This window comes from Pituophis catenifer, unplaced genomic scaffold (genome assembly GCF_029215685.1).
Source record: "Pituophis catenifer annectens isolate HBS135680 unplaced genomic scaffold, rPitCat1.0.hap2 SCAF_1, whole genome shotgun sequence".
NCBI lineage: Eukaryota > Metazoa > Chordata > Lepidosauria > Squamata > Colubridae > Pituophis > Pituophis catenifer.
The window spans coordinates 101,533,870-101,556,711 of NW_027256881.1; the positions used below are offsets into that span (position 1 = coordinate 101,533,870).

General features: G+C 38.8%; 1 protein-coding gene across 2 annotated transcripts in view; it reads right to left on the minus strand.

Moving 5' to 3' along the window:
• Window positions 1-1,042: 1,042 nt before the first annotated feature.
• The window catches only part of AFG1L (AFG1 like ATPase), a 70,886-nt gene continuing 49,086 nt past the window's right edge, over window positions 1,043-22,842 (minus strand). For both annotated transcript variants that reach the window (XM_070953522.1, XM_070953532.1), the window contains 5 exons: window positions 19,819-19,889; window positions 19,462-19,562; window positions 10,341-10,481; window positions 4,624-4,737; window positions 1,043-1,432 (listed from right to left, as the gene is read on the minus strand). In XM_070953522.1, coding sequence (XP_070809623.1) covers window positions 1,286-1,432; window positions 4,624-4,737; window positions 10,341-10,481; window positions 19,462-19,562; window positions 19,819-19,889 — 574 coding nt within the window. In that variant the 3' untranslated portion in view covers window positions 1,043-1,285. The remainder of the gene's footprint in view (window positions 1,433-4,623; window positions 4,738-10,340; window positions 10,482-19,461; window positions 19,563-19,818; window positions 19,890-22,842) is intronic.

The following is a 22,842-nucleotide window of genomic DNA, read 5'->3' on the forward strand; positions in this document are numbered from 1 at the left end:
CTGCCATAAATCTCACATATTACAGGTGTGTCCCTAATTTTTCAATATTTGCAATCACAATAATTATAGCAATAATTAAATACCTTCTCTCACAAAGTACTAAGCCTGGGTTAGCCTTTGGCAACAGCTGCACACTCCCAGGTCTGGACTGATTGCTCCACAGGAATGTATTAAAGGGCTCAGAAAGAGTTGCTTTATTCAGAGGGTGCAAAGCTGCGGAGCAACTACCTGTAATGTCGTGCCAATCTACAGCATGCTAATCACGCTTAATCCCTTCCTGTCATTTTCTTGCTACGAATGTCACACTTTGAATGCTTATATTTCAATAGAATGTAAGTATTGTTTTTGTCTGGTTGGGAGGCCATGGGCATAAAAATTCCAGATGTGGAAAAAAAAAAACCTGGTAGCATCTCTCCACTATTGGAGTTGAGTGGTATCAGCGTGCTGCTCAATTCCCTCTCATGGGAATTGCATTGACAGTGAATGAGTCTGTCAAGAGCTAAACCAGCTTGAATTATTTGAAAGATAACTTTGTCTTTCAACAGAGAGACAGTATATCAGAGTATGGGAGGGTGAGGAAAAGGAATAGGAAAAACGTGATACAAATGCATATGTATCTGAGGGTTATTTGAGGGATCATCCATTCTCTGGATTACATCTGCCCATTCCACCAAATCTAGCAGAGAGGATCATAATATTAATATTTGTTTGTATATATTGTTTTTAGCTTTGTTATATGTCACTCAGTCATTTGTAAATATGATGAATAAATGAATAACATAGGAAACTGTATCACTTGAATATACTCTGGCAGCAGAAAAACACGCCAAGTGGCAAGTGGAATACTCTAAATTGTTGTTACACAGGGGACTTTGTGAATATATATGAAATTTTCAATTGCTACCTAAAAGAAAATTATTTTTAAAAATCAAGGATACTCCAGATACATTTGTATATTTTATTTTTAACAATAGAACAGAGATTGATAAGATTCAAAATATGCATTTAATGTTTCTACCTTGTATCTTTTATATGTGCAAACCGCAATGTGATATGGCCAATAATAAATATGTTTTACCTATTTTTCCAGTCATCATCAGTTAAAAGGAAATGTTCTATTTGGTCAATAAATTTTTCATGATAGACTGAATAAAATTATATCTATACATTGGCATTAAAGGGGGCCAGTAACTAATGCTGTAGTTTTTAACACTAACATGATACATAAAGTGTCAAGTTAGTTAATGTGCTTGAAGCCCTTTTTCTTTTCAGTTACTGTTTATTTTTAACCTTTGGCTGCAACTTTTTTTTTGCTCCGATCCCCATCTTTCCAGTATTGCTCTGTCTGCATTTCGGTAAGTCGCGAGATAGTCCGTTGAAAGGCAAATATCTCTTCCTCTCCCGTAAACATAGAAAGTGCTTCAGCTGAATCCTAGAGACATGTAAAAAGAAAAATACAAGAATTTTTTGGGGAAAAAAAAGCCATTGTGGGCTTCTTGCATGGATCCTCAGTAATGAAATTCCACGGCACAGCAAGACAACAAACTCTTTAGTACAGATCGCCCTTGTTCAGCAACCAAACTTGTTTTGCAGTTAGGACGGTGATGAAAAAACAACGTTATGGTCACTCCCTGTATTTATGATCTTTACAGGTATGCAAAGAACTTAGTAATCACTTCACTTAACGATCAAGTTGCCAGTCCCAATTGTGATCACTAAATGGGGACAACCTATAGTGAAGAGAAAGACACATAGGCCACCAAACCACTTTGCAACTGGAATCCTTGGCTCAAAGGGTAGCCTCACTTGTATCCAGCTCATATCTACTTACTCCAGTGTCAGGGTTCCGACGGATGCCCTAATTAAATCATGAGTCTCGAGCCAAGCTTAAAAAGAAATCCAGTTATTTATTAGGAGCTTTATGTCGGCATGTGAAGCCAGCTCTGACCCTCCGTAATTTATGCTCCAATTATGACCCCCCTACCCCCAGGGTGTGTCATCAATCACATTCGCCAACAGAGCAATTTCGCGGGTTGTAGCTGTCACTTCTCTTGGGCTGCTGTAGGTAAACTTGGGATACAGCCTTGAGGAGATAAGTGTGGAATGTGCATTTGTCTTTGGCTGCTGTGCCATTTTGCTGGTTTCCCATCCCCCCTGGCCTATGGCAACTCGAGAACAGGCCAGGGATGCTTTGCAAGTTGACATCCAGTTTCTGAAACATTAACAGGAAACAGAGCTCCAACTCCCATTATTTTATAAACACACCCAAACTTTATATACGTGCATTTGTTGATGCTTTTTTTGTGTTTGTATGTCTAATGTGTTTTATCAGTGTTGTATACTATGATTGCAGGACCTCTGTAGATTGCCATACGCTAAATAAATAAATAAAACTCCCAATACCTAACATGAAGTGTGGGGAGGGTAGAAATATAAAAAATGTATCCATGCCTTTGTTTTTTACACTTCACTGGAATGGAATTACCTTTCAGGTAACCAGGATGGCTAGAAGAGCCAAATCCCAAATTTCATAGGAAACAGTGGAGAGGATGTCAGGTATTAGGGTTTTTAAACTTCTTTAACTACCTGTCCAGATCATTTTTGTTGCATTTCCAGTAATACATTTTGAGGGAAGGGTAGAAAGAGATGAAGAATATAAGCTGAAGTAATAACAAGTGAGAAAGAGAATGAGAAAGTTAGAAAAACAGAACAGCTGGTGTGCAGGTAAGACTCTTGACACATAAACAACTTTATAAAAAGATCCTGGACTACAGTGGACAAAGACCGCTGTGGCAGTCAATATACATCCATTGCTCTCTCCATTCCCATGAACTCAAAAGCCATCTCAAATCTGCTGGACTGGGGCAAATTGTCAGAAGAGATCATCTGATGATGAACCTGTCCCATCAGGTGTAGCAGAACATGTGCTATATGGTACTTTCTGGGGGGGGGGGAAGTCCCCTTTTGAGTTTGTTACCCTGTCCTTTCCAGTGAACTGTGTGAACTACCTTTGTTTTTCAGGAAAAAAAAGGATTTTTCTTCCACAAACCATCCCTGGAGATTTCAAAAGGCAGCTAAACAGCCATCGATTGGGAATGTTTCCATTTGAATTCCTCTTCTGAGCAAGGGGTTAGATTCAATAGCTTGATGGCACCCACAAACTCCAGGATTTGGGTGCAAAGTCAGCATAAAACTTTATAGAGATAAGGGTCCAGGCTCTCTTGAACAAAGCTTGCTGACAGGTTACAAAAGGATTGTTCCTGTCACTCACCTGTGCCTTTTTTGATAAAGGTCATCAGAACTCCAAAATGATACCTATACAGTAGTGGCCAAAATTGTGGAAACCTTTTGGGAAAAGTGTATTTTTGAGGTTTGATGGCTAATAACACCACTTTTTTGGGAGTTTCAAGATAATCATATTCCACTGCTGGAATGGCCTGGGAATAATCCAGACCTTAACCCAACTGAAAATCTATGGAGCCGAATAAAGAAACTTGTTAGTTAGAAGCGACTCAGCAATAAAACCCAGTTAATAGAAGTAATCATTCAATCTTGGTTTCACATTATAACAGCTGCAGAATTAAAAGACTTGGTTCACTCCATGGGAAGACGTTGTAAATTCATGCTAAAGGTTACCCAGCTAAGTATTAACTGACGTGGTAATTTTTGTATATCTCATTTTTTCTATGGTAATAATTTTTGTATATCTCATTTTTTCTGTGTTTCACTTTTCTTCTTTATATTGTAACTACTATTCTAATACCAAATCCTTCATAAAAGTTATTGCATTATATTCTTGATTAAATTATCTTTCCATTGATATATAATTTTATGGTACTACTACAAAAAAAGTGGTGTTATTAGCTAGTTTTAGAAAATACACTTTTCCCAAAAGGTTTCCACAATTTTGGCCACTACCGTATAGGTATCGTTTTGGAGTTCTGCGGCGCTGATGACCTTTATCAAGAAAGGCACAGGTGAGTGACAGGAACAATCCTTTTGTAATCTGTCAGCAGTTTAGCAAACGTAGTAGTTACTGCCCATGAAAAATATTTTCATTGGGAAATGCTGGTAGTAATTTTTCATATGCAGCAGTTAACTCAAGAATTCTCACTCTGCAATTAATATCTGGGGGGGGGGGAGAGAATAATAAAAGATTCACAAAAAGATATTGCGCATTAATGAATATTTATGAATGTTTGCAGTGGGGTTTTGCTTTGTTTTATATTGCATATTGTAAGAGGTAGTGTGTATCAGCTCTTTTCCATATGAATCTAAAGAAAAAAGACACTTATAGATGCTCCCTATTCTAACAGAGCTTCTAACTGATACACAGCTTAAAACAAGTACAATGAACTGCATTTGAGTAATTTGTAACAGTTGACCCAACATTTTCAATGCATTAGAAATATATTCTTAGATTTGTGGACGTTTATGGATCTTAATCCATGAATAAATAGCATTACCTTAAATTACGGCAGAGGAAAAAATGCTACATTGAACCTGCAGGAAAGCTACAGACTGACCCTCTAAATGTTTTTTTGTTTTACAATAATGCCAGCACATAGACCCAAACCAATTATGCTCTCTTGCAACAAAGGCACTAATGTTCATAGTGCTTACCTGGCTCAACCCCAAATCATCCATCAGTACCCTTTTCTCATCCAGTCCACTATCATGGTCCGCTTGAATAAATATACTCTGGAGGGGAGCTGATGCAGAGCAAATAAGACGCACCTGGAACAAAGAATAATGGCTGAAGTTCATCAATTAGAGTTCTTATTTCTCCATTGAATCTCTCAACCCTCTTTATTTTCTTTTGTTTTTAAATGGAATACTTTTTAAAGTTCATTTGGAGCAACTGGTTTCTGATTCTGGTGGTACACGTTGCACTCATTAACAATGCAGAAGGATGTTGAGGTGATCCTATCATTCAGTTACAAATAACTTTTAATATTAAAATATTTTTATTATTTATCTTACTTCTGTAATAGCTTTTAAAATAAAAAAACAAAAATACAGTAGATCCATGATAGCGAACCTATGGCATGCGTGCCACAAGTGGCACACAGAGTCCTCTTTGTGGGCACATAAACAATCGCTCAGCTCAACTCCACCCCGCATGGATGTGCCTCCCACCGGCCAGCTGATTTTTGGGTCTCTGCTGTGCATGCACAAGGGAATGGGGCGCATGTGGGAGACACACGCATATGCAGGGGTTTGTGCGCACATGCGCGGGGGCACGAGAGAGTGTGGGGGGGTGCGGCACCCCGCTGTGGCCCGTTTTGGGCTTAGCAGGCCTCTCGGCAGCCTCCTGGGCCATGGTGGTGGTGGTGGTGGTGGTGTCACACGCACATTGTATTATGGGTTCAGGTACATGTGCGCGCACTTTCAGCACACAACGGCAAAAAGGTTAGCCATCACTGCACTAGATGCTGAATTGCTATTTCAAACTCGATCAAAAAGGTACTTATTTTATTTATACATCAGGCCATCGCTCTAAATCATAGGTGTCAAACTTGCAACATCACACTGCCGTCATGTGAAGTTTTGTGACATTTTTCCCATTATCGGAGGTGGGGTGGGTGTGGCATGCACGTGACACATCTGGCCCGCAGGCCGCCAGTTTGACACCCCTGCTCTAAATCATCACTAAATCAAATTTAGATAGCAATCTGTTTTCATTCATTTTTTAAAAATATTTTTGCCTTATACAGTATTAAGATCCAGGAAAAATCAAATGAGGGATTCCAAAACCTTTCAGCCCAGTGATAAAAGCAAGAAAGCAGGGAAACATGTATAGTTCTAAGACACACACACCTTCATTCAATAATGCCAGACATCCAGATATTATGTTTCCTTCAAATATGAAAACTTTTAGATCCAGCTGTCCAAGAGCTCCAAAACACTGGAAAGCAAACCAGGTCTTTTTAGAATCTCCTCACAAGGGCTGCATAGATTCTTAAATGCCTGCTTCGTTCTACTACCCATTTTGGCATGACATCTTACAGGTGCAGCATTTTTCATTCAATTAAAGCAAAAATTCCTGAGAAAATACTTGCCTGGCAGGATAGAGATGCAGATCAATTGTGAGCAACTGCATTTTTTTAAAAAATGTGCAGGTAGCAGTCAAGGAATCTTTTCCAACTTTAACCTTTGAAAATTGCAGCAGGCTAATAACACTAGTCTTTGGAAAGCATACTTTTTTTCCCAGGACTTTTGGAATGATTACAGTATATGACAATGACATGCTATTCTGCTGTCCTCCCAGGAAGGGCCATAGAGATTGGGACTTTCGTAAATGATCTAGATGTCTTAAATATAGCTCCAGGTGATCCTTGTTAATTTAAAATAGAGAGGTAACCCTCTTTTTTTAAATTTTGAGATGAGAATAAATTCTGACTAGGCAATACTTGAGGACAATGATATCATTATGGATTCTTTTACACAACTAACATTATTTGTCTTTATGAGATTTACCTCAGAATGGAAACAGTTTGCTTGTTTCTTTCTCTTAGCTCTTGTGAGGTATTGTAATAAATATGTCATGCTTCTGGAAGACACAGTCATTAAGCACCCTCTTCAGTGATGGGTTGCTCCCGGTTCAGTCCGGTTCTTGTGAACCGGTAGTAATGGTGGTGGGAGGCTCCGCCCACCTGCCCAGATGTCATCATGAACAATTTGCACATGGGTAGAAGCGCGCACATGACCAAAGCAAGCGATGCGCACGCGTGTGCGCTCCCGTTGCAAACCGGTACCAGAGGTAACTAAAACCCACCCCTGACTCTCTCCTTTAATTGTAGTCTCACTATGGATGCACTTGTTGGATTTCGGAGAAGCAAAAGTTAGCCTATTTGCTTCCTTTCAGATGCTCCTACTTGTTCAATAGGAAAAGGTTATACTTGTGCACAGCTCTCTGCTGAGGGGGAATTATTAATAGAAGCCAGGATGTTGGGAATTTTATTCTGACCTAAACAGAACTCATTTGCATTTTCAGGGGTCATGTATGGATAACAACATAATCAGACCATTTCCCCATTTCAAAGTAATTCTCAACCCATATGCAATTAAAAATTAAAATTAAAATGCATACATATATTTCAAATGAAATATAATTAAACATACTATACTTAAATGTAAAAATACATTTAAAGAGACACATTTAAATACATAATTTTGCATAGCCATTTTAAAAAAATCTGTAGATTCATCTGGAAACAGGAGAAAATAATCCTATGAATGCACTTTAAAAGCAGAAAACTGACATGGAACAGAAATAGACTGATCTCTCCCATCGTACGTCCATGAAAAAACTGATAAAAGTTCTTATGGGCCATATAGACAGTATATAGGGAATATTTGTTTTACTCTCTCTTTCGTGTTAGCCAGGAAGGATAAGAAATCTCTATTGTAGTTTTTACTACCTTGCAGATTCCCTGGTATGGTAGAAAGAAGCATCACCCAATGGGTTAATCTTCCCCAGTGCTGCAGCTGCAGAGGTATACTTTAAACTGTCACTATGTATTTGAGGGGACAATTAGGTTGCTCTTTTTCTTTTCTTGGAGAATATTTAGTCTAAAGAACAGAACATGATCCTGGAAGGAAATGGATTGCAGAAATGAACAAAGTTAGCATACAGATAGGAAGGTAAATCCTTCAGAAAAGTATCCATGTAAGGGCGATCACTGATATGGGAACGGTATGCTTAGAAAAGCAGGATGTCAGGATATAGCAAATGAAATACAACATGTAAGAAGCCCAAGGGATCATACAACAGAAATCCATTGAGGCAGGCAGAAAGGACAGACTTGAGAGCTAAAAGGGGACAGTGATCTACCTTAAAAAACCACAGCCATAGAACGGTACAATGCTGCTTAAAATGCACAAAAAGGATAGAAACATTGGTGTTCCTTCACTGGGAGGTTAAAACCAGGAGCTCTGACGTTGTGTGGTACTTGGGAAACAATGCTTGTGGGAACGTTACACATGTAGCATTAGAGGAAAGAAGTAATCCTGCTTTGTTCTGCTAATAAAAAAACATCACTCTGACATCTGTTCATAAAGAAGTGCTATGCTGCTCAAGGAGCTAAAGGTTCTTCTAAAACCAATGAGTGGCATTTAGTCAGCAGAAAATGTATTTTCTGGAAATGGCCCACATTTCTTGCTGAACAAGACGGGATGTGCCTCTGTGCCCATGTCCGTGCATTACTTTCCCGGTACATTTTTGAAAAAGAATTTAATCTCAATCGATATGTCCTGATTGCATAAATATTTAAGTGCATGTCTATAATCACACATAAGGTGAAGCTTAATAATCTTCCATTACGTTTTAAAACATCAGCTTAAATACAAAGAACCTTTAAGTTGTTTTAATATTGCTGATTTTCCTTCCATGATTGAAACCTTCGTAAATCTAAGTGCCGCATTTATCATTACTATTTCATTAGAGGTTCCACAACTCAGACTAAAAGTAAGAGTAGTTGTTTATTCTAAATTGAGTATCACTTTTGGGCAAATTCATTAACATTTTACTCATCTGTGCATTTTGGAAAATAAATCAACACATACACCCGCATGCAAAATAACCTGGAGTAACTACCCAACAAAAGTCTGTAAGTGGTTTGAACAGAACTATTGTCTGGAGTCAAAACACTGTGCAATTTCTCAGCAAAAGCAGTTAACGCAATTTAATCGGATGAATTTGACACGATAGGCAGCGGCAAAATAGACTGAATGTTTTCTTTATCTTAAAATTATTAAGGAAAGAATTCAGTAGATAGCAATGCTTTTGCTCTCCTATTCTTAAGAAGACAGATAAAATGCTCCCCACATCCCATATTATGATTCAGGGTCACTAAATGAAAATGTTTAGCAGGAGATCCAAGGAAGAAAAAAAATCAAAGGCCAAATTAAACTATTTATCCTATCTTTTTTATATTCGATCAACTACAGGAAGACAGTTAATTCAAGTCCCATTTTTGGTGCAAAGCGATAAGCTGTGAATGATTTTATGACAGACACTCTTTCTCAGCTTTAGGAAGCAGGCAGCAATGACGAACGTGTGTGTGTGTGTGTGTGTGTTTGTGTGTGTGTGTGTGTGTATAGATGGTAGTTATCTACATTTTTGATATACCCTGAAAACAAGCAGATAGGGTTTTCCACTGCAGAATCGCCAGATGAAGATGAAGGAAATCAGCATAATGTCCTGACTACCCTTTTCCACATAAATCCAAACAAAAAGTCTGAAAAGGCCCCATTATCATGGACACCTCAGAAGTAGACTAGGTGATGAAAGGTTGGAAGCAAATTCACTGTCTCTTTCAGTCATCCTAAAATCCCAAACCATGTCATTTTTAAAAAGGGATGAAGATGAACTTTCCGGGTGGACTCTTCTTCACTCAGAAGGGAAACACTGTGTTTCTAGTATGAAAAGTTATTTGAGGTATGCCCATTTCCTCAGGAGAAGAACATATGGTAGATCTGCCCTTTCCTGGGCTGATCTGCCTGCTTTATTTATTTTTTTAATTCTATAGTCTTTCATACAAACCTATAGGAATTTTGGAGGCAAGTACATCTGCACAAACGTTTGTTTGAAAAATTTTGATTTGTAACATACCTTTTGTTTTTAATTTTTCAAGAGGTTGCTATTGTAAGGGTTTGGTTTTGTTTTTGCAACAAAACCAATAAAATAATTTTGTGGCATATTTTTCTCCCATATGTTGCAAATTCAGCAACATCTGTTTGGTTATCTTAATTCTAATCTTTACTAGCCATGGACAATGTTGCTGCTTTAGTGACTTCATCTAGCAGTAAAAAAAAAGTAATAGTTTCCCTGTCAGTCATACCCAATCTAGGGTGTGATGCTCATCTCTGTTTCTTGGCTGAGGCAGCCAGCGTTGTCCAAAGACAATTTCCATGGTCATGTGGCCAGCATGGCTGTATGTCAAAAGTGCACGGAATGCTGTTACCTTCCCACCAAAGTGGTACCTATTTATCTACTTGCATTTGCATGCTTTAGAACTGCTAGGTGGGCAGGAGCAGTAATGGGAGTTCACCCCATTCCGCAAAGCTCTGACATGCTCAGTGTCTTTAACCACTGAGCCATTGTAAATTTTAATGCAGCTGGCAGCTAAAGGAGAAAATGCAGTAATTTAAATTCAATTAGACAACACATTAATCTTAACAGTCAAGGCTTTAATAGCTCACATGGCAATGCAGTGTGATCAATGAATATATGCTGATGCTTTTTGCCAGGCATTAATTAATTAATTAATATTCAGCATTTCCAAAATAATTCAAGATGCATTCATCTTATAAGAACCTGCAAACCAAATGCTTACCTTTTTTTCATAAAAAGTATCAATGAGAGTGATGAAGCGTCGAGCTTGGGTTCTTTTTGCCATTGTAAGGAGAGGTATATTATGAACAAAAACCAGATCAAAATTCTTAGATATTTCCAAATAATCACTGGCTCCAAGAGGCTGAAATGGGAAATAAGCAGCAGGAAATCAATAGATTGACAGCTTACATTTCAAAAGGCAACAAAAATGCTGTTTTCTGTTTAAAATTGGCTTTTCTTGTCCTAATCAATCAAATGCTTTTCTATTTTGCTTCCCCCTCAGGAAAGGAGGGGGAAACTAAATATATGGATTTTAATAAACATGCACATTTTGTTCTAATTGATTAAGACCGTGTTTTTCCTTTATTCCCATATTTATATTGTAATAAAGAAGGATAAGGCTGAAAGAAAAATAAAGATGTAAGGATAGCAAAACATCATTTACCTCACCATAATCTTATTTGGACAACCCCACACTAACACAGCTCGCCTTCTACAACCATTTCTGAAGCAAAAGGTAAAAATGTATATAGGTAGTCCTCGGTTAGCGACTATTCATTTAGTGACTGTTTGAAGTGGTGGCAGCAATGAAGAAAAGCTATGTCTGGTCCCTGAAAGCTGTTGCATCACCCCATGATCATATGATAAACATTTGGCTGCCTGGAAGCCAGCTCACAATTACAACTGCCAGTGAGTTTCAACTCCCCTCACCAGTCTATCTCCTCCCCATCTCTGCCCTTTGGGCTGCCCTGCACAATGACATCATTGGCAGTTCCACAGCTGAAGTAAAGGTCCAGAGCTTTCAACAGTGTCAGCCAGCTGCTATCATCCATGGACCACTACTTCAGCTCCAGAGTCACTTAGTGTCACCTGAAGACCTTAGCTGTGGCTAGCCACCCCAGTGCCATAGGGTAAAGTCCCAGGCATTCCCACAGCCCTGTGCTCTACTGGCCCTGTCACCCACAGCTGACCTTCACCATTTTCTTCCTCCTGTTGCTGACAAAGTTTGCCCAGAAGGGGAATTAATCAAATTTGCAAATGACACCAAGCTGGCAGCAATAGCCAAAATGTAAAGAAAAGTAAGATTTTATACTTAAGGCAAGAAAAACCAAATGGACAGGTATAGAATAGGGGGAACTTGACTCAATAGCAGTAACTGCAAGAGGGATCTACAGGTCCTAGTGGACAATCACTTAAATATGAGCCAGCAGTGTGCTCAAAAAAGCCGACGCAATCCTAGGCTGCATCAACAGAGAGACAAAATCAAGAACATGTGAACTGTTAGTACCACTTTATAATGCCTTGGTAAGATAACATTTGGAATATTGCATCCAGTTTTGGTCACCACAATATAAAAAAGATGTTGAGTCTCTTGAAAGAGTGCAGAGAAGAGCAACAAAGCTGATTAGGGGGACAGAGGCTAAAACATATGAAGAATGGTTGCAGGAATTGGGTATGTCTAGTCTACTGAAAAGCAGGACTAGGGGTGACATGATAGCAGCGTTCCAATATTTGAAGGGCTGCCACAAAGAGGGGGTCAACCTATTCTCCAAAGTACCTGAAGGCAAGAGAAGAAACAATGGATTTGACTTTTTTATTGCTATTTTGGTTTTTAGCACCTGTGGTAATTTTGATTATATCTTGATTGGGTTTGTAGGGGTTTTCCCCTCTTCATGATTTGATTTCTTTACTTTTTATATTGCATTGTCACAGGACTATAGAATAGAGTTGGACGGGACCTTGGAGGTCTTCTAGTCCAACCCCCTGCTCAGGCAGGAAAGCCTATACCATTTCAGACAAATGATTGTCCAATCTCTTCATAAAAGCTTCCAGTGTTGGAGCATTCACAACTTCTGAAGGCAAGTCGTTCCACTGATTAATTGTTCTAACTGTCAGGAAATTTCTCCTTAGTTCTCAGTTGCTTCTCTCCTTGATTAGTTTCCATCCATTGCTTCTTGTCCTGCCCTCAGATGCTTCTCAAGAGTTTCTCAAAAGCATTATTCTTGTCAACTGACTCTCACAACCATTGGGAGAGTGCTGAGCACATCTGGGGAGAAGAAATAGAACCAGTCATAGAGTACATGACATGGGCAGTAGAGCTTAGGTGTCTTCACAAAGATATCTACATCTCTTAGTAAGATCTGCCTTTGAATCGTATCAACAAACCAAACCACTTCTATTCTTAAAAATAAAATAAAGAATACAAGCACATAAATCTCACATAAATCCAAATCCAAAGGCTCTGTAAAAGGGAAACAAATCTTCAACTTGAAAAAAGGTGGAGTTGACAGAAGTCTAGCGTATAACCTGATACTGAAGATATAGGAAGCTGCTTTATAGACAATAGCACTTAGACTTATATACCGCTTCACAGTGCTTTACAGCCTTGTGGGGTTGTAAGCGGCTTACAGAGTTAGCATATTGCCCCCCAACAATCTGGGCCCTCATTTTACCTACCTTGGAAGGATGGAAGGCTGAGTCAACCTTGAGCCGGTCAGGATCAAATTCCTGACAATGACCAGTGAATTAGCCTACAATTCTGCATTCTAGCCACTGCGCCACCACGGCTCTTATATTGTACCATAAAATGTTAAATCTAGTTTGCTTAATACTGTCCATTTTAACTTCAAGCAGTTTGCAAAGTTTTAGCCTGGTGTCCTTCTCAACTACACTCCAAGAGAATTTTTTAACTGACAGCGAAAAGGGCTTGAATCTGGAACACTGATGCTCTAACTCTTCACAGTGCAGTGAATATACTGAAACGATCCTCATTCAGCAGTTGTGGAAAGGCTGTATAATTTTATATTCTCTGGGTATATGTTCTTGAAAAACATTGCAACTTTTTTGAAAGAGCCAGACGAGTTACTGAAGCTACCTGGAATCCAGGACTTTGTTTTCTATGAAGGATTAGCCCAGTATTGTAGGCTGCATAGACAGCTTGTAATGGTGGTGTGCTTTATTATGAAAATATCACCTCTTTGAAGAACATGCTGTTCTCTTTTAATAGCCTACATTTGAGAAAATATTTCTTAAGTCATGTAATTTGCTCCGTAAACAGCCAATGTGTTCGACCTGAATACTCAGTGCAATTCGGGTACCTTCTTGGAATGTAAATTTCCAATTCAAGTTTCAGAGGAGATTGCATGACACATTGTTCCACCTTCTTATAATCATCTGAGAGACCAACAACTGTGGGCCTCTGGATGTGGCAAAGTTATAAAACCAGCAACCTTACGCAGCAATAGGTACATTGACTAACACAGTGAGTTTTACTTTACTAATGTTTGGAATTTGACAGGTTCCCAAGGCTTATGTCTATAACACACTGTAGAAAATGAATATATGTGTAAGATAACAATTATGGGAATCATAACTGATATTAGACTTTTGTATCATTATGCTTGTCCTTCCCAGTCCTTCTTTGCAATTCTCTGATCAAATTTGGAGAGCACTCACCAGCCAGCCTCTATTTATACTTCACACTTAAATTAGTTTTATGACATTTTAACTTTTTCAAATGTTAATAGAGAAAAGAAAATGCTGACTTTCCTGCATTGTTTGTAACAGTAACAGTAACACAGTTGGAAGGGACCTTGGAGGTCATCTAATCCAACCCCCTTCTCACGCAGGAGACCTGTACTAGGGATTTGAACCGCCAAACTGCTGACCTTTCTGATCGACATGCTCAGTGTCTTAGTCACCGAACCACCTAGTCAGGCAGTTTGTGATTTACAAGTTGGTTTTTCTGTCTTTTTGCTACCATAGAAAAGATGGATGATGGGAGAGTTTGTTGTAGCTATTTCTCCTGATAATCCTTATTATGGAGGAGTAGGATTTTATTAACATTAGGGTAACTCCAAATTCATTTATGGCAATTCAGCCTCATCAATTAGCCCATTTTAGCCTACAATCTAAGTGATTCCTTTTTCAATTTATCTGCCAAGTTAACAAAAGTATAACTGTCATTATCTCGGTTCAAGTTTTTTTAGAGGTATATATTAAAGCATTCTTGGAAATAATGAGCAATAGATATTTTTCTATTAGTGCCATATTAGGATGGTGATAACTTTGAGTGTTTTTACATCTGAAGAAAGTGACAGCCTTCTCCTTTGCAGAGGAATTATTCATCAACAGCATCATCAGCTTAAAAAATCATTATAAAAGAACAGAAAACTGAGGGAAGTACTACTGTTTCTTAAATCTGTCCTGTGCAATTTATTTAGAGATAAGAAAATGTACATCCAGACTTATTGTTCTAATAGGCAAGGCAATTATTGGTTCTGGCACTCTGAAGTTCCTCCATTTTATTTAGAATGGATCTCTATTTTATTTAGAATTGATTACTTCTGTTAAGATGCAAGAATAAGGGTTAATTTGAATACTGCAAACTAATTTTGTAAGAAGCAGCTTCGACATCATCGTTTGGACAGAGAATATAACCAGGGAGGCAATTGTGTTGATTTTGCAATCATAAACATTTCACAATTATTGTCAATGATAAAAACATGCCTGTAATTGTAGAATCCATTTTTTAAAATTTACTTTAAGCACCAGCATAACTAGAGGGCTCTAGATGCATTTCTTAAGGTTGCTGGTGAACAAGCCCTCAGTTTTCAGTTTATTCCCCCTCTTCAATAAAACAGCAAACAAATCAATAAAATATAGAACTCCAGAATTATAACCTTCACTTATAACATAAAAGATAAAGGTTCTCCTTGCAAATATGTGCTAGTTGTTCCTGACTCTAGGGGGAGGTGCTCATCTCCATTTCAAAGCTGAAGAGCCAACGCTGTCCGAAGACGTCTCCGTGGTCATGTGGCCGGCATGACTAAATGCCAAAGGCTCACAGTACGCTGTTACCTCCCACCAAAGGTGGTCCCTATTTTTCTACTTGCATTTTTTACGTGCTTTCAAACTGCTAGGTTGGCAGAAGCTGGGACAAGTAACGGGAGCTTACCCCATCACGCGGCATTAGGGATTCGCACCGCTGAACTGCCGACCTTTCGATCAACAAGCTCAGCTTCTTAGCCACTGAACCACTGCGTCCCCCACTTATAACATATGCATGTCCTATTTTAGAATCATAACCTTGGAGGGATTCATTCAGGCCACAGAGTCCAATTTCCTGCACAATTTAGGAATCCAGATTAAAGCATCCCCGATAGATGACTGACAGGCATGAACTTTTTAAAAAACCTTATCCACTGAAGAGGAGCCTACATTTGGCTGGGGTTAATACTGGCTACTATTAGCTAATGCTCTCCACCATAAGCAACTATTCTTTTTCCATCCCATTCCTGACCTATGACACGTGTGTGTGTGTGTGTGTGTGTGTGTATTATTACACACAGATAGGTACATAACTAATGTTTGTGCTGTTGTTTTAAAAAAACTGTACACTTTCTTAGAGTAGTATTGTTAGAAGAAGTGTGTATAAATGGAAAAAAGGAAATGAAGAGGTATTGGGTCAGTGGTGGGTTGCTCCCGGTTCGCACTGGTTCACAAGAACCGGTAGTAAAAATTTGTAGTAGTTCGGAGAACCGTAATAACATTGGCTGGCCACGCTCCCGAACCGGTCCCCGGCTCAGTCGCCGCTCGCTTACCCTGCCCACCTCATCAGAGGCTTTTTTTTTTTACTTTTAAAAGCATTTTTTCTACAACCTCTTCGGCCAAAAAATACTTTTAAAAGTAAAAAAAAAAAGCCTCTGATGATCATGTGGCTCAGCTGGGATCATCAGAGGCTTTTAAAAGCATTTTTTCTACAACCTCTTTGGCCGAAAAGGTTGTAGGAAAAAAAATGCCTTTAAAAGCCTCTGGCGATCCCGGCTGAGTTGCTAGATCGTCAGAGGCTTCTAAAAGCATTTTTTCTGCAACCTCTTAAGGTTGTAGAAAAAATGTTTTTAAAAGTTAAAAAAAAAAAAAGCTGGCCTCGCCCACCCAGTCACATTACCCCCAAGCCACACCCACAAAATAAGACAAGCCCACAGAATCAGTAGTAAAAAATTGTAGAACCAACCCCTGTTGGGTCCCTTATACTTAAGATCATTACTAAGTCTGCAAGTTCACTCTATTCTTACTGGGAAACAGTAATCTCTGCTCAAGCGTAATTATATTAAAAAGTTATTGCTGCCATCAGAGGGCAGTATTTGCTACACAGTCTACAGTTTCAAGGGTTTTGTTGTTTAAAGAAGTAGCCACAGAAGTATAGAGAAGGATGTTATTATCAATTTTTCCGGGCTTCTTCATTACAAATCCTAGATGTAGGCTTCATTTATAATTCAGATCATGATAAAATTGTAATAAACATAGATTAATATCTTTTAAATTAAATTTAAACCTTAAATCAATGGGTTTGATATGAAAACACTAGTTTTTAGTGACCATAATAACTTAGCTGTTGTTGCAAAAAATGTAGTTATGGGCAAATAAACATTTATTATTATAATAAATATATGTAGCAGCTACATTCAGTCATTGTTTCCTACATAATTATTTGGAACTCCATGAGTAATTATGTCAAGCCACTGTCAGCTTTGGCCTCTTACATTCAATTTTTTTCTATGAAACCCGAAGAAAGATTAAAAAACTCTCACCTTTCAGAGATTTGCAATTTTAATTTAAGTAACTGTGATTAGCTGTAACTATGACTGAAAGAAACAAACAAACATGGAACTGCTGCTCTGACAAGCCCTTATAAAGAAATATTCCAGATCAGAATGTGGTGGATAGAATTGAGATTTTAAAAGTGGATGTTTTCATAGTCCTTTTGGCATATAAACACAAAAAGCCTGTTCCAGTTTGTTCATATACGTCCAGTTAATTTACACTAAACTACAGGAGTCTGAATTGTATTAACCGCATAAGTTTCCAAATATAATTATGAAGTAGAAAAATAGCAGAAACTGAATATCAGCAGACTTAGGGGAAAGGACCACATTCTCACAAGGGAGAAAATTTGGCATATTATGAATATTAATCTCAATTAGTACTTTCAATTCTTACATTTTCTAATACTTTTATTAAAAATAGTTAATGATATTTTAAAGAAAAAGTCAGCCTCTATTTCTGAGCTTACAGACACACTGCCCTTTATGCAATGGACCTCATAAAGAAAAATCTTAAAGGAATTACTCTTTTTTTAAAGAAAAATCTTTCTTAACCAATCTTCTAAACAGATGAAAGGAACTAATGTCATGAGGATTTCCTCCCCCCCCCAAAAAAAAACAATGAGGTAGTACTGAAGGCATACAGATAGTCAACTTATGTCCAATTGACTAATCTATATGCTTCACCAACTATTCGAAGTTACAATGGACTCCCTCACAAAGGGATTTACGACCCAGTTTTGAAGTACCAATGTCAACACCCTGCCACATTTTGGGTGCTCAGCAACCCATCCATATTTACAGCTGTTTGCAGCATCCCATGGTTACATAACTGTGATTTACAATGTTGTTGCCAGAACTGTGTTAACTTCTCGTTTCTAGCAAAATCTGGCCCATAGCGAACAATGGGTTTAACGAACACCACAAAAAAATCATAAAATGGGTCTAGTTACATGGTGAGCTGCTTTACAACTGTCAAAACTTAACTGCCAGGATCAATTATGGTTGTAAATTAAGGATAACCTCTACATTGTTATAGATACATTTTGATACTTTTTTTCTGTGTGTTTTGTTATCTTTTATCTCAATTTAAACATGTATTTTGACCATATCCTATGCTGTGTTGAAAGTCCCAAGATAAAGCCTCTTTTACGTGTAGGATCTTAAATGTCAAAAGCAGGACTGGGAAATATGACTCCTGCCTGTTGATTATCCCTAACATCTCTCACAGTCTCAGTGCTCATCAAGGCTACTTTCCCAGTACCTATTTTTCAGTCAAAGCAACTTGTATACCATGGATAGCAAGGAAGCATACATGCTTTCTCTGCCATGTCCAGAGCCTTCTTCAGAGAAGAAAGGAAAGAAAGAGAAAGAGAGGAAGAGAGAGAGAGAGAGAGAGGGAGGGAGGGAGGGAGAGAGAGAGAGAGAGAGGGAGGGAGAGGGAAAGAAAGAAAGAAAGAAAGAAAGAAAGAAAGAAAGAGAAAGAAAGAAAGAAAGAAAGAAAGAAAGAAAGAAAGAAGGAAGGAAAGAAAGAAAGAAAGAAAGAAAGAAAGAAAGAAAGAAAGAAAGAAAGAAAGAAAGAAAGAAAGAAAGAAAGAAAGAAAGAAAGAAAGAAAGAAAGAAGGACGGGCAATTGAAATTGCTATGTTGCAGTTTGAATTTTAAAAAAGAGGGGGGAAAGAAAAATAAAAAACTGATCTCCAGTAAATGATAGCACAAAATGATTTGGACAGTCTGAAGGGAAACTAAGATATGTGAAAGAGAGTTGGAAGCAAGTTTAGGAAGCTCGGAAGTGAGATGAGTTTAGGAGTTTAGAAGTCAGCCACAAAGAGAGATGGTTGGGTTCAGACTAAGTCACGTGGTTTTATTGAATAAACCATGGTTTACAAATCATAATTGCTAGGTTAATTAAACCACACAAACTGCCTAGCATGATGTGCAGGTGGGAAAAAGGGGCATTATTTTTATCGGCAGGGCTCAGTATTAATATAAATGATTAATTTTTATGTCCTTTGGCTGTTTCATCAAAACATTAAACTTGCATGTTCAAACGATGTTTCTGCCTTTACCAATTTGGCTTTCAAAGAGGTTTTGTTGTAGCATTTTGTGACTGCTCACTCACCTTGACAACCAGTACATATTGTTCACAAAGCCAGATGTTTTCATAAATCAAAAAAGGTTCAACAGTCTTCCTTCTTCTTGCAAAATATTGCCCGTTACTGAAAATCAAATATTCTAGGAGATCTTTTGGTCTGATCCGTAAAAACAGCTAAGTCTGAGGTATTAATACATCAACGGACTCTTTTCTAAAAAAAGGCACTGACATTAAATATCACAGATTACTTTGAAGAGAAACATCCTGTACCTGCTTTTTCATCTTGTTAGTGGTTATAGTTCTACTTTGCAATTCAGTTGTGGTGGTTGCTATAAACTCAAAAAAGATCTGAAGGCTTATTTGGAGCAGGGATATGATCAAAACAGACCTGAAAAGCCCAACCAGCTTGATGGTGTACTCACTTTGTCACACAGCTCTTCAAATGTGAAGTCTGCAATGGTTCCACATGCTTTATTCACTCTCAGTCCTCTGCCTTGTACTTTTAAAATCCTTGGTCTAGTTACTATGGGAACATGAACAAAGACTCAATCTTGTCTGGATAATTACTATAAAACTCATCTCTTACAGATAGGAAATGCATAGCTTGATGAATAATAGCACATGATTCAACACATAAATTAGACAAAATGCTGATACAATGACTGCCACTTGAGTGTGGCATCAACCCATATACAGCAGTAGAACTTATTAATTGGTCAGTGGAGATTGGGCATTGTGTTCTAAATGTATTCTCTTTCAAGAGAAATTAACTTACGTACAATCATTTTGTTTTTGAGCCAGCTCATCAAACAACTTATCCATGACAGCCTCCACATCAGCTTCACTTGTGCTACAGTGAAAAGAATAATAGAATATGAAATTAATAACACTTGAAGCCAACATCAAACAGCTGCCTGAGCTTGCTTAGCTTTCTGCCCATTTAAGAGAGAGAGACACAGAGAGAGAGAGAGAGAGAGAGAGAACGAACAGGATGTTATGTTGTAAATACAAACATTAGATTTAGAATTCACTTAAAAAGCAGAGAACATTAACTCTCAGGTAGATAATTTCATTTTATTTACATTCATTGAAAGACTTCTACATTTCAAGCTGTCTCCATTAATATGACAAAGCAAGCAAGGCCATCCATGCAATATATGCACAACAATGAGACAGGCAGAGTCCTGTCTATATTTTATAAAAAAGGTAAAAGCTGACTGACATCTGAGAGGGAACCTTTTGGAATTATGTGTATTCATAACACAGACAACACTTAAAATAGATTGGAGTAAAACTGATCTCTCTTCTGCTGGCTACTGGAGTCCAGAATCAAGATTACAACCCTAAAACATTTTAGAATATATATAACTCTTCTGAATATAATTTAGTTGATATATTCAAGGAGTTGATCAAAATAAGTCTTTTTACTTTTAATAAAAAGTCACCCAATATTTATAGTTCTTTTTATCAATTAAAAAAATAAATTATGCAATACTTTGCTTAAAATTTAGAAGGTGCTAAAAATTTAAAATGTTAATAGCAGCTGTTAAAATTTCCAAGCCAGATTTCCTATCAGATGCCTCTGGGGCATCTGTTGGTAGAGCTAGAAGTTTGGTTTCAACGTCACCCATTATGCAAACTTAAGACAGCTGTCCAGAGCTGGACTAGCCTTTTTGATAAAAGACAATAAATTGCCATGTTAGTATAAATGCTATTACATCCTTGTATTTTTTATTTTCTGGAAGTAGAGAAGTATTGACAATTTTTATTTCCTCAACTGTCTGGGAGGGGTCTTTGGTCTCCAAAGATGCTAAAACAGAGTGAAAAAATCTCCCCCCTCCCACTCTCTCCCTCTCGATTGGCAGCTATTATAAACAGGCAAGAGGACAACCATTCAAATGCCAATACCACAAGCTATGATTTGCTACGCTGTGGTGTGTTCAATCCTTGGAGAGCAAAGAACCAATGGTGGCAGAAGTGGGATTCACGGCTGTGGTGTAATTCAAGACTATTGGCGGGGAGAAGCATTTCCTCCTGGCTGCAGCTGCTTTTCCAAAGCACAGGCAGTTTGGTCTAGTGATTAAGACACCCAGTAAAAAGCAAGAAATAGTGAGTCCTAAGTCCCATCTTAGCCATGAAAGCCTGTTGGGTAACCTTGGACCAATCACTCTCTCTCAGCCCAATCCCAATCCCAAGGAAAATATATTGGATATGTTTGCCATCTCGAGTTATGTATCAACTTCACTCCCTCACACTGCCACTTGGTAAAGAGCAGAAGACAACAATTTTCTTTTCTCTTCATCCTTAGTTGGCAAAATATCTTGGCCACTCCCTGATAACCAATAGTGAGAGGCATAATATTTATTTCTTTCGTTACATTTGCATTCAGGAGCTCATGCAGCATATATCTGTATTTTTTGGAATATAAGATGCACTTCCCCCCCCACCCCAAAAAGGGTGGAAATGTCTGTGCGTCTTATACAGCGAATGTTGCCAAAGCTCCACCCATCCACTGGCCCCCACCCTTCGGCTGTTTTTGACCTCCATGCGTCACATTTTCGGCCTCCGCATGCCCCATTTACCGCCTGTTCCAGGCTGTGGGGATCGCCACAGTATATCGCTGCCAATCGCCGCCTCCACATGTTGTGTTTTTGCCTCTGCAAGCCCTGCTTTTGGCCTCTGTGCGGCGCATTTTTGGCCAGTTCCAGGCGGCAGGGATAGTCAGCGGCAGCAATCCCCGCCGCCTGGAACAGGATGAAAACACGACACGCAGAGGACGAAAACGCAATGCACGGAGGCACCAATGGGCTGTGGTGATCCCCGCAGCGTGGAACAGCTGATTGGCAGTATTCTGGGAGGCTAATCCAACTGCCAATCAGCTGCTCGTGCTGAATCAGGCTGCAATAATGTGCTGAAGCTGACCAGGCTGTTTGCTGTTTGCTTGCAAGGACACTAGCCAGATGAATACCAATGGTAGGCAGAGGCAGATTTTTTTTTCTTGTTTTTCTCCCCAAAAACTAATGTGCGTCTTTTACTCTGGAGCGTCTTATACTCCGAAAAATACAGTAGATGATGCTCCCTCCTTAATTTTTCTTCAAAACAAAAACTTAATCACATTGACTGTATAAAACGGAAGTGAATAGCCCAAAGTCAACCAGGGGCCTCTACTGTTGAGGGTACACTGGAATATGTATATCCCTTGTCTTACTCCAACACCTTAATCACAATGTCACATTGGTTCCTAGCTTTTAAGGGTAGGATCACGTTTATGATTGCTTACTATTGCAGCCTTTCATGCTCACACAAATTATGTTTGGTGAACTATGATGTATTGGTCACTTCCCCGCTGCCCTGAAAGAGGCGGTGGTGAGGCCTCTCCTCAAGAAGCCGTCCCTGGATCCAGCAATATTGGCTAACTATCGTCCTGTCTCCAACCTTCGCTTCATTGCGAAGGTTGTTGAGAGTGTGGTCGCGCAACAGTTTCCACAATTCCTGGAGGAAACATCCTATCTGGATCCGTTCCAGTCAGGTTTCAGGTCTGGGCACAGCACGGAAACGGCATTGGTCGCGTTGGTCGATGATCTCTGGAGGGCTCGGGACAGGGGTTATTCCTCTGTTCTGGTCCTATTAGATCTCTCAGCGGCTTTTGATACCATCGACCATGGTATCATGCTGCACCGGCTGGAAGAGTTGGGGGTGGGAGGCACCGTGTTACGGTGGTTCTCCTCCTTTCTCTCCGACCGGTCGCAGTTTGTGTTGGCAGGGGGGCAGAGGTCGACCTCGAGGCCTCTCATTTGTGGAGT